The sequence below is a fragment of the Symphalangus syndactylus genome, chromosome 6 (genome assembly GCF_028878055.3).
Source record: "Symphalangus syndactylus isolate Jambi chromosome 6, NHGRI_mSymSyn1-v2.1_pri, whole genome shotgun sequence".
NCBI classification, from domain to species: domain Eukaryota; kingdom Metazoa; phylum Chordata; class Mammalia; order Primates; family Hylobatidae; genus Symphalangus; species Symphalangus syndactylus.
The window spans coordinates 38280388-38296711 of NC_072428.2; the positions used below are offsets into that span (position 1 = coordinate 38280388).

The following is a 16324-nucleotide window of genomic DNA, read 5'->3' on the forward strand; positions in this document are numbered from 1 at the left end:
TTATGAAGTGGCCCATCCACTTACTAGCTATGTGCTTTTGGTCAAGGTATTTAATCATCCTATTTCTCAGTTAATCTATAAAATGTAGATATAATGTATTAATCCACAAAAAATATCTAGAATAGGTTTAGTAATCAATAAATGTAATTCTTTTCCTTTTCTTCTCCTCTCTCCTTCCTTCTCAAGGATGAGTGGTGAAGGTACACTGAAGTGAGAGCACAGCACAAGTTGGGTGTGATGAGGAGTGGGGTGGTGGGATGCTGTGTGGAGGGGTTTGATGAGGTAGGAGTGCAAGTACTTGTGGGTAATTTTACTGGGGAAAGAGGCTAGAGAACTGCATTGGGTCTAGACCATGGAAGATCTTAAATACCAGACAAAGGAATTTGGACTTTGGCAATGTGGAGCAAAATAATTCACTTGTACTTTATGAAGACCATTTTGACAGAGTGGGGGAGAGATCAGAGGGGAGAGGAGCACAAGGAAGCTGCTGCAGAATCCCAGGCAAGAGCTAAGGCCAGAATTAAGACTCAGACCATTTCTCTGACACCCTCAGTGTCATGGAGGCTGAGCAAGGTATTTAATTCCACCCTTTCTGTGTGCCTGTGGCTTTCTTGCTGGAAGAACACTGGTTTGAGTGACAGTTTATTCCATGTAGCCCATAACTTGTAATATTCTGAGGTTATGTTCAGCCTTCTGACCTCAAGGCTGATCTACCCATGCATCCCTGCCCATTTGGCTGTACTCATCACATCATATGAGAGTTGAGCATATACACAAGATCTTTGTGCACGTGGACACTAGTGGCTTGTATAGAGCTGAGCCGCTGTGGAACCAGCTGAACTATGAAATAGCCTCATGTAGGGGAGCCTCTCTGAAGAGAGGCCCAGTATTTATTCACAACAATGAAAATTACCTTGATATAGATTCCATATAAAGATGTTTTCCAGAGGCCCCATGATATGAAAAGAGTGGGGATATCAAGGGAGATGGAAGCAGTAATATTGGTTGAACCACTTGTAGATACTAGGAGGTGGGTTGGGTTCTTTAGCATATTTGATCTCATTTAAGCTTCACTGTCATGTGAGGCAAATGTTACTACACCCATTTTACAATGAAGAAGCAAAGGTTCAAAAAGTACAGGCTTCATGCCCAAGGTCAGACAGCTTACATATGTCAGACCTTGGACCAGGCTCTTAATGTCCATGAGTCTCAATTTTCTCATCTATTTAAAAAAGTCATAATAAAACCTACTTTTAAGGCTATTTTATGGATCAAATAAGGTTCTGTATAGATGATAAAGAGAAAATTATTCCCTGGCATCCAGGAATTGGCCTGGTACTATCAGTCACTGGGCCTTGGTGTTGCTGTGAGCTGGCCTGGCACTCAGGTAGGTCTTGATGTTCTCCTGTTGAACATATACTACTTCACAAAACATCAACATCAGACAAGGCCACTCTGTGACCATGATGGATCAAGACAAAAATAAGACCACTTTGTAATCATGTCTGAACACAAAACATGAACATTGTCCAAGCCATAAAACACCAAACATCCCACTATTCTGTCTAATAGAGTCCTTTCTAATATGTTCCAGGCTGGAGTGCGGTGGTATGATCTTGACTCATGGCAACCTCCACCTCCCAGAGATGCTCCATGGTTTCCTGTAGTGTGTGTTCTCCTTCACAGCAATAAGTAGTAAACCCGTCTGTTCAACTACACACATGTTCTTGGTCATCTTGGGCTGCAGGGCATTAACAGTGAATACACTTGGAAACCATTCAGTGCTAGACAAATGTTAGTGGATGTTTTAAATCGGTTACCTATCGCCACAGTAATGTTACGTAATAAATCACTCATAACCTAGTAGTTTAAAAACGTCTAGGTTCTACTACAAGAAACAGTTATTTGTTCGTGTGTCTGTGGCTCAGCTGAGTGGTTCTTCTGGTCTTGGCAGGGCTTGCTCACATGCCTAGGTCTTGGCTGATCTTTGATTAGGACAACTGGGAGTGGCTCAGCACTGTTCCACATATCTCATCATTGAACAGGGTAGCCTGGGCGAGTTCTCATGGCAGTGGCAGAGGGCAGAGGGCAAAAGTGAGCATAAATATACAGATGATTTTTCAAATCTCTCGTGTCACATTTGCTAACATCTAGTTACCCAAGCAAGTCACATGGCTGAGTCCAAAGTCAAAGGATGACGGGCTGGTAAACTGTCTCTGAATGGGAAGGCAATTCATGGCAAAGGATGTGGGTATGAGGAGGAGTAAGAATTGGGGACATTCATCCAATCAGTCTATAATAGTGTTTTTATGTTTTACTATCTTCTAGGCATGCTTTTTTATCCCCAAGTGCTCCTCACATTTTTCCTAACTGTAGTGTTTTTCTGGAAAAAGCTGGAAGCTTCCCCTCCCCTTTTTCACCCCCATTTTAGGCATAGTCCTACTCCAGAATTTATCTATATGCAAATACTTATTTTCAGAATTTTTGCCCACTTGGTAAAAAGATCCTAAAAGATAGACAAGGAGACCAAAGAAGATGGTGGGTTAGGAAAAATGTCTAGCCAGAAGTAGGCCAGATACGGAAACTCAGAACTCGAAAGGATTTCAATAATTATCTTTGAGAGGCAGTCACCCTGTTTGTACTTAAATGCTTCCCATATGGGTAGTAGCTCACCACCTTACAAGATATACCAGTCTGTTTTAGAATAGCTCTGTGTTAAAAAGGTTCTTCTGCATACTAGACCACACTCTATGTTAATAACACTGTTTTGCCATCTGGAACCCTGCAGGACAAGTTTTCTATGTGACTGTCTTTCAATTATTTGAAGAGTCATATGCACCTCCACCTACCACATCCCTACAAATCTTTTTTTCCAGGCTTAACATGTATTGTTTCTTCAGCAGCTCATTATATGGCAATTTCTACATGTTTTAATATTGTGGTTACTTTGATCTTATTATTCCTTAAATTCAGTATCTTAAAATGTGAGAGAGAGTCCCGAACTGACCACAGTTCTCCAAATATGATGTGACCAGCACAGAGGACACTAGGACCAGTTCATTTTTGTGGGCAAAAATGTAATGCAGCCCAGGATCCTATTTTTTGAGAGGCTATGTCACATTGCTGACTCAAATTGCCAGTATGGATCTTTTTTCACAAGAAAGGCTCTTTAGTCATTTCTCGCCAATTCTGCATCTCTACAACTTATTTTTTGAAACTGAGTGTAGGAATTCACATTTTAAATTATAACCTATGTGTTTCTACTTGTTCATCTCATTGAGTCCAGAGCATCTCATCCAAGGTATTGGCTGTCTCTTCCAGCATTATAAATTCTGTGTGTTTAGTAAGCAAACCTTCAGTCTTTATCCAATTTGTTGATCAGAAGTTTAGACAGGCCAAATTGAGGGCCATATTCCTTGGCAAACCACAAGATGCCTCTAGGTAAGAGCTTCACATAGGAAGATTTCTGTTTTAGTTTCTGGCTTATATTCCAATGAGTATCATTATTTACTTTGATGCTCAAATTGTCTTATATTTAGCCAGTGGGAACCCCTTCAAGTTTGCTTCTGTGTCATTTGACATGCCCACATCATTTTTTTGAGCACTTTTTTTTGCTCTCTTACACAAGATGTTACAGGTTCATCTTATACTTTCCCTGCCTCAGTCCTAAAATCAGCCATTTCTCCAACAATAATTTTTTAGTGGAGAATGATTTTTAGAAATAAAAATCAGCTAGGCGCAGTGGCTCATGCCTATAATCCCAACACTTTGGGAGCTTGGGAGGTGGGAAGTATCACTTGAGCCCAGGGATTTGAGACCAGTCTGGGCCACATCATAAGACCCCGTCTCTACAAAAAATCAGTCAGTCCATCAATCTCATGTCTGGGTGTGCTTATATCATTGGAGATTGCTGCTCACAGGCTCCCTCAGTGGACAAAGCTGAGAAAATGTGAGAAAAACGTGAGTTTGTGCATACACAGACACACACACACACAGCCCTACTTTTCTATATATATTTATTTCTATTTCTCTGTCTGCCTTGAAAACAATGAATTCACACCAGTGTCTTTAGTTATAATGTAACACTACAGAGTTCCTTCTATATCTGCTCTTTCAGTTGTAATTCACTTCCCTGACTATGAGAAACCTGGCTCCCATTATCTTCAATACATTTGCTTACTTGCTCAGTTCTCCTGTATGAAACTGACCCATTGCACCACAGTCCTGCTGACTACGTTCCTTGCACAGGTTGATTCCCCACCAGGCCACAGCTGTCCAGCCAGGCTCTGAACCTCCACTGGGCCCCTGCTGCCCCTTCTTAGCCACTTTTCTCATGTAGGCTCTGATGCTTGGCCACTTTCCTCACTTAGGCTTAAGAAGAAAGCTATCCTGGTTTTTTTTTGTTTTGTTTTTGTTTTGTTTTGTTTTTTTGGTTGAAGTGTAACTTACCTACAGTAAAATGCACAGATCTTAAATATTCAACTCAGTGACCTTTTATATTTGTATGCACCCACGTAATCACCCAAATTAGGCACTTCAGTAAGCCTCCTGGATATACCCATCCCAAAATAACCATTATTCTAAACTTTCACCACAGATTAATTTTGCTTAACTTTTTATTTTGAAATGATTTCAAACTCAAGAGTTGCAAGAATAATATAAAGAATTCCACAAATCCCTTCACCCAGACACAGAATATATTAACATTTTGCCACATTTGTGTCCTCTCTCTTTTTAAAATAATTTAACATCGATAGAATACTCTTATCTAATCTACAGAGCTTCTGTATATTTTTCCAGTTGTCTCAATGATGTCTTTTATGACAATTTTCCACTTTGATCTAGGATCCAGTTCAGAATCATATATTGCATTTAGTTGTCATGTCTCCTTGCCTCCTTTATTCTGGAATAGCTTTTCTTTATCTCTTATGACATTGACATTTTTTAAGAGTACAGGACAGTTGTTTTGTATATAATGTCCCTCAATTCGTTTTATCTGATTTTTCCTCATGATTAGATTTCACTTATGCACTTTGGCAGGAATACTAAATAAGTGATGTTGTGTCTGTCTTTAATGCATCATATGAGGAGGCACCTGATGTCAGTTTGGCACATTATTAGTGATGCTAACCTACATTCCTTGGGTAAGGTGGTGCTTGCCTCCTTTCTCTGCTATAAGGCTACCATTTATCCTTTGTAATTAAGAAGTAATCTGTGAAGAGATACTTTAAGACTATGTGAATATCCTTTTCCTCTTCAGACTTTGCCCAGTAGTTTTAACATGCTTTGGTGATTCTTGTCTGAATTAACTAATGATTGCAAAATTATTTTCTAGCCCAATTATTCTTTTACATTTATTATTTTTGGCATCCTACTATAAGAAAGAGCTTTTCCTGATTCCCTATCTATTTATTGCTCAGTATATATGGTGGATTTTTATTTTATTCAATAGGCTATAATCTGTCATTATTCATTTTGGAGCTCAAGTTCTGCCTGATTTAGCTAGTGGGAGCTGTTTCAGGCTGGCTAGTTTCCTTTTGACATGTCTCCATTACTCTTTTATCACTTTCTTTCTTTGTGGTACAAATACATGTTCCAGGCTCAAACTGTTCTTTCCTCATCCCAACCCTAGAATCAGCCTTTTCTCCAAGGAGCTCTGATCCCTCTTAGTTGAATAGTATTTAAAAGCCAGGGTCTGTGCACCAAGTAAACTCATTGCTGCTGGGGTGTCAGTGCTGCTAGGCAATTTCATGTTGGTTTAACTCAACCCGTGTGTGTGTGTGTGTGTGTGTGTGTGTGTGTGTGTGTGTAAAACTGTGAGTGCATACTGATAACTCTAATTCTAACCTGATATCCACAGGGTTTCTCTTTGCCTTCTCTCATTCTATATTTATGTTTCCTTCAACTACAGTGAGCATTCTGGCTCCCAGCAACATTCATGTATTTCCTCATTTGCATGGTCCCACAATATATACAAAATATTTTCAGAATTGATACACACATGCAATGAAAGAAAATAACCTACAAAGTAGTTAAATTTTTTTTTGCATTGTTTGTTTGTAAACAGAAGTTATTTAGTCAAAGTACTGTGTTCAAGAGTTAGTCTGACCCCCTTCAGAGCAGTTATATTATTTATTTGAAATCAGTTTTGCCTACTTTTGAGTTTCATATTATCATTCTTAAAGATTTATTTATGTTGTGAATATCAATATTTTCCCCCATTGCTGTAAAGTAGCAGTCCCCAACCTTTTTTGGCACCAGGGGCCGGTTTCCCGGAAGAGGTGGGGATAGGATGGTTTTGGGATGAAACTGTTCCACCTCAGATCATCAGGCATTAGTTAGAGTCTCATAAGGATTGCGCAGCCTAGATCCCTCCCACGCGGAGTTCACAATAGGGTTCGTGCTCATATGAGAATCTAATGCCGCCGCTGATCTGACAGGAGGCGGAGCTCAGATGGTAATGTGAGCGATGGGAAGCAGCTGTAAATACAGATGAAGCGTCTGTTCATGTCCTCTGCCCACTTTTTGATGGGGTTGTTTGTTTTTTTCTTGTAAATTTGTTTGAGTTCATTGTAGATTCTGGGTATTAGCCCTTTGTTAGATGAGTAGGTTGCAAAAATTTTCTCCCATTGTGTAGGTTGCCTGTTCACTCTGATGATAGTTTCTTTTGCTGTGCAGAAGCTCTTTAGTTTAATGAGATCCCATTTGTCGATTTTGGCTTTTGTTGCCATTGCTTTTGGTGTTTTAGACATGAAGTCCTTGCCCACGCCTATGTCCTGAATGGTATTGCCTAGGTTTTCTTGTAGGATTTTAATGGTTTTAGGTCTAACATATAAGTCTTTAATCCATCTTGAATTAATTTTTGTATAAGGTGTAAGGAAGGGATCCAGTTGCAACTTTCTACATATGGCTAGCCAGTTTTCCCAGCACCATTTATTAAATAGGGAATCCTTTCCCCATTTCTTGTTTTTGTCAGGTTTGTCAAAGATGAGATAGTTGTAGCTATGCGGCATCATTTCTGAGGGCTCTGTTCTGTTCCATTGATCTATGTCTCTGTTGTGGTACCAGTACCATGCTGTTTTGGTTACTGTAGCCTTGTAGTATAGTTTAAAGTCAGGTAGCGTGATGCCTCCAGCTTTGTTCTTTTGGCTTAGGATTGACTTGGCGATGCGGGCTCTTTTTTGGTTCCATATGAACTTTAAAGTAGTTTTTTCCAATTCTGTGAAGAAAGTCATTGGTAGCTTGATGGGGATGGCATTGAATCTATAAATTACCTTGGGCAGTATGGCCATTTTCACGATATTGATTCTTCCAACCCATGAGCATGGAATGTTCTTCCATTTGTTTGTATCCTCTTTTATTTCATTGAGCAGTGGTTTGTAGTTCTCCTTGAAGAGGTCCTTCACATCCCTTGTAAGTTGGATTCCTAGGTATTTTATTCTCTTTGAAGCAATTGTGAATGGGAGTTCACTCATGATTTGGCTCTCTGTTTGTCTGTTATTGGTGTACAAGAATGCTTGTGATTTTTGTACATTAATTTTATATGCTGAGACTTTGCAGAAGTTGCTTATCAGCTTGAGGAGATTTTGGGCTGAGACAGTGGGGTTTTCTAGATATACAATCATGTCATCTGCAAACAGGGACAATTTGACTTCCTCTTTTCCTAATTGAATACCCTTTATTTCCTTCTCCTGCCTGATTGCTCTGGCCAGAACTTCCAGCACTATGTTGAATAGGAGCGGTGAGAGAGGGCATCCCTGTCTTGTGCCAGTTTTCAGAGGGAATGCTTCCAGTTTTTGCCCATTCAGTATGACATTGGCTGTGGGTTTGTTGTAGATAGCTCTTATTATTTTGAGATACGTCCCATCAATACCTAATTTATTGAGAGTTTTTAGCATGAAGGGTTGTTGAATTTTGTCAAAGGCCTTTTCTGCATCTATTGAGATAATCATGTGGTTTTTGTCTTTGGTTCTGTTTATATGCTGGATTACATTTATTGATTTGCGTATGTTGAACCAGCCTTGCATCCCAGGGATGAAGCCCACTTGATCATGGTGGATAAGCTTTTTGATGTGCTGCTGGATTCGGTTTGCCAGTATTTTATTGAGGATTTTTGCATCAATGTTCATCAAGGATATTGGTCTGAAATTCTCTTTTTTGGTTATGTCTCTGCCAGGTTTTGGTATCAGGACGATGCTGGCTTCGTAAAATGTGTTAGGGAGGATTCCCTCTTTTTCTATCGATTGGAATAGTTTCAGAAGGAATGGTACCAGTTCCTCCTTGTACCTCTGGTAGAATTCAGCTGTGAATCCATCAGGTCCTGGACTCTTTTTGGTTGGTAAGCTATTGATTATTGCCACAATTTCAGAACCTGTTATTGGTCTATTCAGAGATTCAACTTCTTCCTGGTTTAGTCTTGGGAGGGTGTATTTGTCGAGGAATTTATCCATTTCTTCTAGATTTTCTAGTTTATTTGCATAGAGGTGTTTGTAGTATTCTCTGATGGTAGATTGTATTTCTGTGGGATCGGTGGTGATATCCCCTTTTTCATTTTTTATTGCATCTATTTGATTCTTCTCTCTTTTCTTCTTTATTAGTCTTGCTAGAAGAAGACATTTATGCAGCCAAAAAACACATGAAGAAATGCTCCTCATCACTGGCCATCAGAGAAATGCAAATCAAAACCACAGTGAGATACCATCTCACACCAGTTAGAATGGCCATCATTAAAAAATCGGGAAACAACAGGTGCTGGAGAGGATGTGGAGAAATAGGAACACTTTTACACTGTTGGTGGGACTGTAAACTAGTTCAACCATTGTGGAAGTCAGTGTGGCGATTCCTCAGGGATCTAGAACTAGAAATACCATTTGACCCAGCCATCCCATTACTGGGTATATACCCAAAGGACTATAAATCATGCTGCTATAAAGACACATGCACACGTATGTTTATTGCGGCACTATTCACAATAGCAAAGAGTTGGAACCAACCCAAATGTCCAACAACTATAGACTGGATTAAGAAAATGTGGCACATATACACCATGGAATACTATGCAGCCATAAAAAATGATGAGTTCGTGTCCTTTGTAGGGACATGGATGAAACTGGAAAACATCATTCTCAGTAAACTATCGCAAGGACAAAAAACCAAACACCGCATGTTCTCACTCATAGGTGGGAATTGAACAATGAGAACTCATGGACACAGGAAGGGGAACATCACGCTCCGGGGACTGTTGTGGGGTGGGGGGAGGGGGGAGGGACAGCATTAGGAGATACACCTAATGCTAAATGACGAGTTAATGGGTGCAGGAAATCAACATGGCACATGGATACATATGTAACAAACCTGCACATTGTGCACATGTACCCTAAAACCCTAAAGTATAAAAAAAAAAAAAAAAAATACAGATGAAGCTTCGCTCCCTTGCCTGCTGCTTACCTCCTGCTGTGTGGCCTGGTTCCTAACAGGCCATGGAATGTTACCAGTCTGCAACCTAGGGGTTGGGGACCCCTGCTATAAAGTATTCTGAATGAACTACACTGTATCCATTGTACTGATGATGAATATTTGTGTTATTTCATATTTTATTATGAATAAAACTGCTATCAACATTCTTGTACATGCTTTTTGGTAGAAGTAAGCAATAATTTATTTTGGGTACTTGAGTGTCCATATATGTGTTTAGCTTTAGTAGATACTGCCAGACAGTTTTTCCAAGCAGTTGTTGAATTTACACTCGCGTCAGCAGTGTAAGAGTTCCAGTTATTTCACATCCTCGTTAGTACTTGGTGTTGGCGGTCTTTTAATTTTAACCTATCATGGCTACTAGGGAAAGGGTTAAATTGTTTTTGAGAAGCCTGCCATAGGGTGTTTACCTGGCCTGAATCTACTAATTGCCTGTCTTTTAGTTTGATTGTCCAACTCACATGGTTCCATTTTGTTCTCAGTACAAGTACTGAGTAACTGAAGTAACTTGGTGGCATGCCTTTACTGAAATCCAGATGTATTGTTGTGTTAGGCTTTTTTAGTTAGCAAGGACCAGAGATATTAGCAGATTATTATTGTGAAGACTGTATTGTAGTTTAGCATAAGTAAGGAAAACAGGTGAAGCAAATGCCTTATAAAAGAACAATGGGACAGTCATTTAGAACCCAAGGCAACTCAAAAGCCTAAACCTTCTTGAGCCCTCAGCAGTAGGATCTATTGATTCTTCCTTTAGAACTCACATCCTGGTGACTTAGCTTCACTTTACTGTTCCTGCTGCTTCTGACTCCTCTGCTTGTACCTCCTCCTCATCTTAACCTTCCTTGTGTCTATTTCTTCCAGCTACTGCTCCAGCTACCAGCTGGAGGACTCACCCCCTAGAACTGTTTCAAGGCAGAATTTTCACTAAGCCATTTCGCAGGCTGTGGTCAATCTGTGCATTAATCCACATTGAGACAGGTGTCCATCCATAGTCCAGTTAGGTTTGGCCCCAGGAAGCAGGACCACATGGTATCAACATGGCCATTTATGTTGAAGACATTCCCTTAGAAGGGCACTATGGGAAAAGTAAGCAGTCTGACTGCCTGGCTAGTTTAATTGTATATATTATAGCCTAATTACTGTGTATATTATATTCTAATTCAGTAGATATTTCTCAAGCCCTCTCCTTATCTGTCAATAAACTATTGGAAAAGGAAATGAACTGTTTATACCGAAGAAGGTTTTTTTGTTTGTTTTCTTTTTTTGTTTTTTTTTTTTAGTCTTGCTTTGTCGCCCAGGCTGGAGTACAGTGGTATGATCTCAGTTCACTGCAACCTCCGCCTCCCAGGTTAAGTGATCTTACCACACACCTCAGTCTCCCAACCAGCTGGGACTACAGGCACACTTTACCACGCCGGGCGAATTTTTTTGTATTTTCTTTAGAGACAGGGTTTCGCCATGTTGCCCAGGCTGGTCTTGAACTCATGAGCTCAAGCTATCCACTTGCCTCAGCCTCCTAAAGTGCTGGGATTACAGGTGTGTGCCACCGTGCCCAGCCTGAAGAACTCTTCTTAGTGAACCTATGCCAGTTCCTAATGCTTATAGTCTCCTTTTATATGTTCTCAAATAATATGTAAGTCCTAAAATGTGTCTGTAGAACAGGGTCAAGCCCAAAGTGAATTTTATTCTGTAGATAGCAGAGGTTAGGATGCTTGAGGTATACCTGGTTGTTTGAATTCTGTTTTACAGATGAGGGAACTGAGGGCCAGAGGGAGGCAAAGAGATTTGCCCAAAGTCACATGGCTAGGACGTGGGGGCTGGGGGCGTCAGGACTTAAATCCAGGTTTTCTGGTTCCATATCTAGAACTCTCTCCATTACCTCACACTGACATGCCCCATACTCATGTCCAAACTATTAAAAGCACAAAGGAGATTTGATAAAAGCAAACTATAGCCAACGCAAGTGGTGAGAATTGAGAGGAGGCAGATCTCCTAAAGGCTGAGGTGATCTGGAGGACTGCCTTAAGGTTTTGAACTAGGCCTTGTAGAGTTGGTTGGATTTAGAATGGTATGGAAAAGGGAGAATAGTACAAATGAAGATACAAAAGTGGGGGAAATGAGATTTTTCCAGAGACAGAAAAGAGACTCTCGTGTTGCTGGGTTAGAGGGTTTGTTTAGGAGAGGAGTGGTAAAATGTGTGTTAAACAGTAATGAGACTTTGATAACTGTGACAACTTTAATTAAAAAAAAAATCAGATCATGCCCATGCATGTACAGTGGGTCATGCCTGTTATCCCAGAACTTTGAGAGGCCAAGGGAGGAGGGTTGCTTGAAGCCAGGAGTTCAAGCAGTCTGGACAACATGATGAGATCCTGTTTCTACAAGAAGTAAAAAAAAATTGGCCAGGCATAGTGGTGTGTACCTGTAGTCCTAGCTACTCAGGAAGCTAAGGCAGAAGGGTCGCTTGAGCCCAGGAATTCGAGGTTATAGTGAGCTAGGTTCACACCACTGCGCTCCAGCCTGGGCGACAGAGCAAGACTCTGTCTCTAAAAACAAAAACAGATCAGATCATGATATGGTGAGAAGAAATCTTAAAGTCATTGGTTGTTAAGACTCCAGGCTGAGGCGAAAAGGACTAAACTAAGATGATAGCAGCTGGAAATAAGTCAGATTTGAGAACCGTTGAGAAGCCAGGATTAACAGGATCTGGAGACAGCCTAAATATAAGGGTAGGAGAGAGATGAGGAAAAGAGTTAGAACTGTCACTTGAGAGTTTGAGCCTTTGTGACAGGGACACTCTGTATCAAAAGAGGAGAGTATCAGAGGAGGAGGCAGTATGTGTAGTGAGTTAGCTTACAGGCTTTGGACCAAAGCAGACCTGGGACCAGTGACTTAACTGCTCTGAGCGGGTTTGCTGGCCTGCTATGTAGGGAGACAGATTCCTACTTCTCAGAGTGGCTATGAAGATGGGAGGTATTGCGGGTAAAGTGAAATTCTGTAATGTCACATGCTTGACATCCAGGCACTTAACCAAACTTTAGCTCTCTTCTTCTCACCCCAACTTCTCTGGAAGATAGCAGAACCTAGTTCAAGCCTCATTTTTTTCACAGGCATACATACAATGTGCTTTTTTTAATGTATATATAATATATACACGTATATATGAAATAAAATACAAATTCAAGCCCACAGAGAAAGTTAAAGATATCTTAGTAAGGCTAGGTGCTTCCAGAAGCAAACAACCATGCTGCCTCTCTGGTGTCGCCATGGCCTTCCCCAGTTGGGACCATTTCTGAGCTTAGGGGTGGAACTCTGGTGGCTCACTGGATTGCAGTGTGCCTGTAAAACGTGCCCAGCTTCCAAGCACTGCGTTTCTGATAGTTTGGAAATTCTGGTTGTCACCCCAGAGATACACAGATGGAAACCGGGTTTGGGCAGAGCTCTAGCAAAGGCGGCACCGAGACCATTCCCTCGCCCTGTTAACCCAGGCGGCGCAGGCTGCCCAGCCAGCTGGGGCTGCCATTCTGGAGCTGCTTCTGGCACGCTTCTCCCATCCTGGCGGCTGTGCCTGCCAAGGGCTCGCAGTGCCGCACAGAGCATAACCCAGTACCGTACCAACCTAAAGCCCGTTACTCCCCTTCCACCCTGGCTATCACGTGTCTCCGCACGTACGCCCCGTTGCCATAGCACCTGAAGGCGCCGGGGCTCATTGGCGCGGGCGAGAACCAATCAGCAGGCCTCGCTGTCCATCTGGCACCCTGGGTGGCCTTTGGGCTGCGGCTGGCTACCCCTCTCTGGTAGAGGAAAGCGGCCCCTGGCTGGTGGCGTGGGGCTGGCCTCGCTCCACTTCCTCTCCTTGGCGTACCTGACCCTGAGTTCTGGTCTGCAACCCGGTGTTCGTTTCCCACCCCACTCTTCCGCGCCCCGATTTCCCCGTTTAGAATGTTCAGATTTGAACAATCTGGCGGCGTTCTCTCGCCAAGGGTATCCATGAGGAGGGCAGGTGACAGAACTTTGTTGCCACTTCGCAGCCGTTCCCCTAAGAAATATCCCTGGAAACAGCTCCTTGATCATTCCAGAGGTGGGCACTCCTAGCCCCAGGCAGGATGTTGTTTGGGTCCTATAAATCTAGGGCTCTCCCAGCCTTACGTCCCTGGCACTGGCCTTGCCAGGTGTAAGGAAACTGGATGGGGGTTTATTTCCATCTTATATGAGAAAAGGAAGGGTACATACCGTTTTGAGGGAGAAAGCTTGAACCTGAAGGATCACAGAATCCTGCAGCTCCGCTAGCTGTGAAACACTGGGCAAGTTACCTTGCTTCTCTGAACCCCAGCAGCTTCATTTGTAAAATGGTTGTAACAAAGGAATCTCTTAGGTTTTGTGTAAGTCTATATGAGCTAATACAGGTAAAGCAGTTAGCCAAGTGCCTGGCCTATGAGTATTGTATAAGAGCCAGTCAGCTCTTTTTACAAACAGGTACCACTGTACTGCTGAGAACCAAAGTACTCACATCCAACAGTTGGCAAACATTTTCACATTCATCCAATTTTTGCTTAAATTATTCATTTGTTTAACTCATTAATGCATTCAGCATGTATTTACTGAGCATATTATCAGTCAGCTCTTGCCCTGGTCCAGCTGTATTTTCTAAGACCCCACCCCTAGGGGAGTTTTAACTGGCCTTGCAAGAACTGATGAAGTCTAGCCTGGTGAGTGGGTGGGAGATCTTATCCCTCTGGCATTGGGGTTTCGGAATTTGTTTTTTGCAGCTCTGACTTCGCAGACTGAGGTCCCTGAACAGAGCAGACGTCTCTCATGCCTGGGAAGCACTAAGACAGAGCAGCTTTCCACAGCCACCTTTGCTTCTCGCCCCTTACCCTTGGAGAGTTGTGTCCCCCTTCTCCAGAAGGCCCCAATCAGCAAGCTGGAACCTGCTTTTTCTATAGTGGGGTCCTGTTTCCTAGAACTGACTTCTGTTATAGTTTTCTGTGCTTTGCTGTGCTGGAGTTGCCAGAAGAACCCTACTCTGCTTTCAATGCCCCCAGCATCTTCATGCTGTATCTTTCTAATGCTGTCTCCTTGCCCGCATTGTGCATGTCAGGATCTGTCTCCAATTGGACTGGATTGGCCACACTGCTGCTTATACTTGCTTTGGGATCATATACCTTCCCTGAGTCCCTTCTCTTTGTACTGCCATCTCCTCACCCCCATGCCCTGCACTTAGATTGTATGGCAGAAATACTACTGAGCAGGCAGTCTTCTAGATGTCTGAGAGACAGAGGACCTAACACATGCACAGTCTGATCAGACATCATAGTGTGATAAGGGCCATGATACATAGTGCTGTGGGAATTGCCAGGACGGGGCAGCTGGCTCTGCCTGAAGAAGTCAGGGAAGGCTTTACCAGGAGGTGATATTTGAACAGTCTTTTTTGTTTGTTTCTTTGTTTTTTTTTTTTTTTTTTTTTTGAGACTGACTGTTGCTCTGTTGCCCAGGCTCAAGTGCAGTGGCATGATCTCAGCTCACTGCAACCTCCACCTCCCAGGTTCAAGCGATTCTTCTGCCTCAGCCTCCTGAGCAGATGGGATCATAGGCACCCGCCTCCACGCCCCACCAATTATTTTTGTATTTTTAGTAGAGATGGGGTTTCACCGTGTTGGCCAGGCTGGTCTCGAACTCCTGGCCTCAAGCGATCCCCCCGCCTCGGCCTCCCAAAGTGCTGGGATTACACTCGTGAACCACCACAGCCAGCTGAGCAGTCTTAAAAGATTTACCTTGGTAGACAGTGGGAGAAAGCAAATTTCAGGCAAGGAGCATAGCATACATAAAGGCCTGAAATTGCATCATGTTCTTAGAGAAAAGTAACATGATGTGAATAGAACAAAAGGATTATATTATTTGGTTTGAGTGTTCATGAGTAGCAGAGGGAGGAAACGAGGCCAGAGAGGTAGACAGGGACCTACTTATGAGGGCCTTGTAAGATGTTTTAGGCTTTACCCTACCAACACTGGGATCCTGTGAAGGTTTTATACATGGGCATGACATGGTCAGATTTGTGCATGAGGAAGGTGGGATGCATGGCTGTAAGGGGATAAATTGTCTCATTTGTCCTCTAGCAATTCTGTAAGGCAGGCAGGGAAGACCCTGTTATCTACTTTTTACACCTCAGAACACTGAGGCCCAAGAGGTCAAATCAAATACCTTGCCCTTTAGGTCTCAGAGCCAGAAAGAGGAGGACCTGGGACTCATCAAGCTTCCTGGTCCTGAATCTCTTTCTCTTGGGCTCATTGCCATTGTTAACAGCATCTTCTAGAAAGCTGCCTGCAGCTGAGCAGTGGGTAGATGCTGACAGGAGCATTATGAAACAAATGGTCATTGATACAGTTTCACTGAGGGAGTATAACCCTGGGATTTTGCGGCCTGTGGTGTTCAGTCTCCTGACCTCTATGCCAGCACACAGACAGCAAGAAGCAGTGGGGAACTTTAAGCTTCAAGCTCTACATTGGTTTGACAAAATCCATTCATCACTGTCTCATTCATTAATGTGCTGTCTGATACTGACATTTGTCAATGGCTTGTTTCTGGAAGCCCCTGTTCCTCAAGGCTGGTCAGCTCTAAAGTCACAGCCCCAGGGTGAACCCCAACAGTCAGAAGCAGGGCTTTTCTCTCTCTGCATTTTGTAAAATAAAATAACTTTAAAACAATAACAAAGGTAACATGATGTAGCAGTAAAGAACACTAGCTTGGAGATCAGGCAGACCTGGGTTTTAGTTCTGCTGCTGCCACTTGTCTAGCTGTGAAGGTTATTTAATATGTATGAGCCTTGGTCTCCTTATGTCTCAAATAAGCA

The 16324-nt window shown here is 42.4% G+C and overlaps 1 protein-coding gene across 10 annotated transcripts in view; it reads left to right on the plus strand.

Annotated features, from left to right (window-relative positions):
• SERGEF (secretion regulating guanine nucleotide exchange factor) overlaps positions 1-16324 on the plus strand; it is a 237365-nt gene that overhangs the window by 129875 nt on the left and 91166 nt on the right. The window contains exons 10-11 of one of the 10 annotated variants that reach the window (XR_010121293.1): positions 8177-8338; positions 8598-10692. The exons of 8 other annotated variants lie outside the window; for them this stretch is intronic. Coding sequence is in view for 1 of the 2 variants with exons in the window: in XM_063641053.1 (XP_063497123.1) it covers positions 8177-8218 (42 nt within the window). In the remaining variant the exon portion in view is untranslated. Of the gene's footprint in view, positions 1-8176; positions 10693-16324 lie in introns of those variants that run through there. One more of the 10 variants, XM_063641053.1, reaches the window with a different exon arrangement.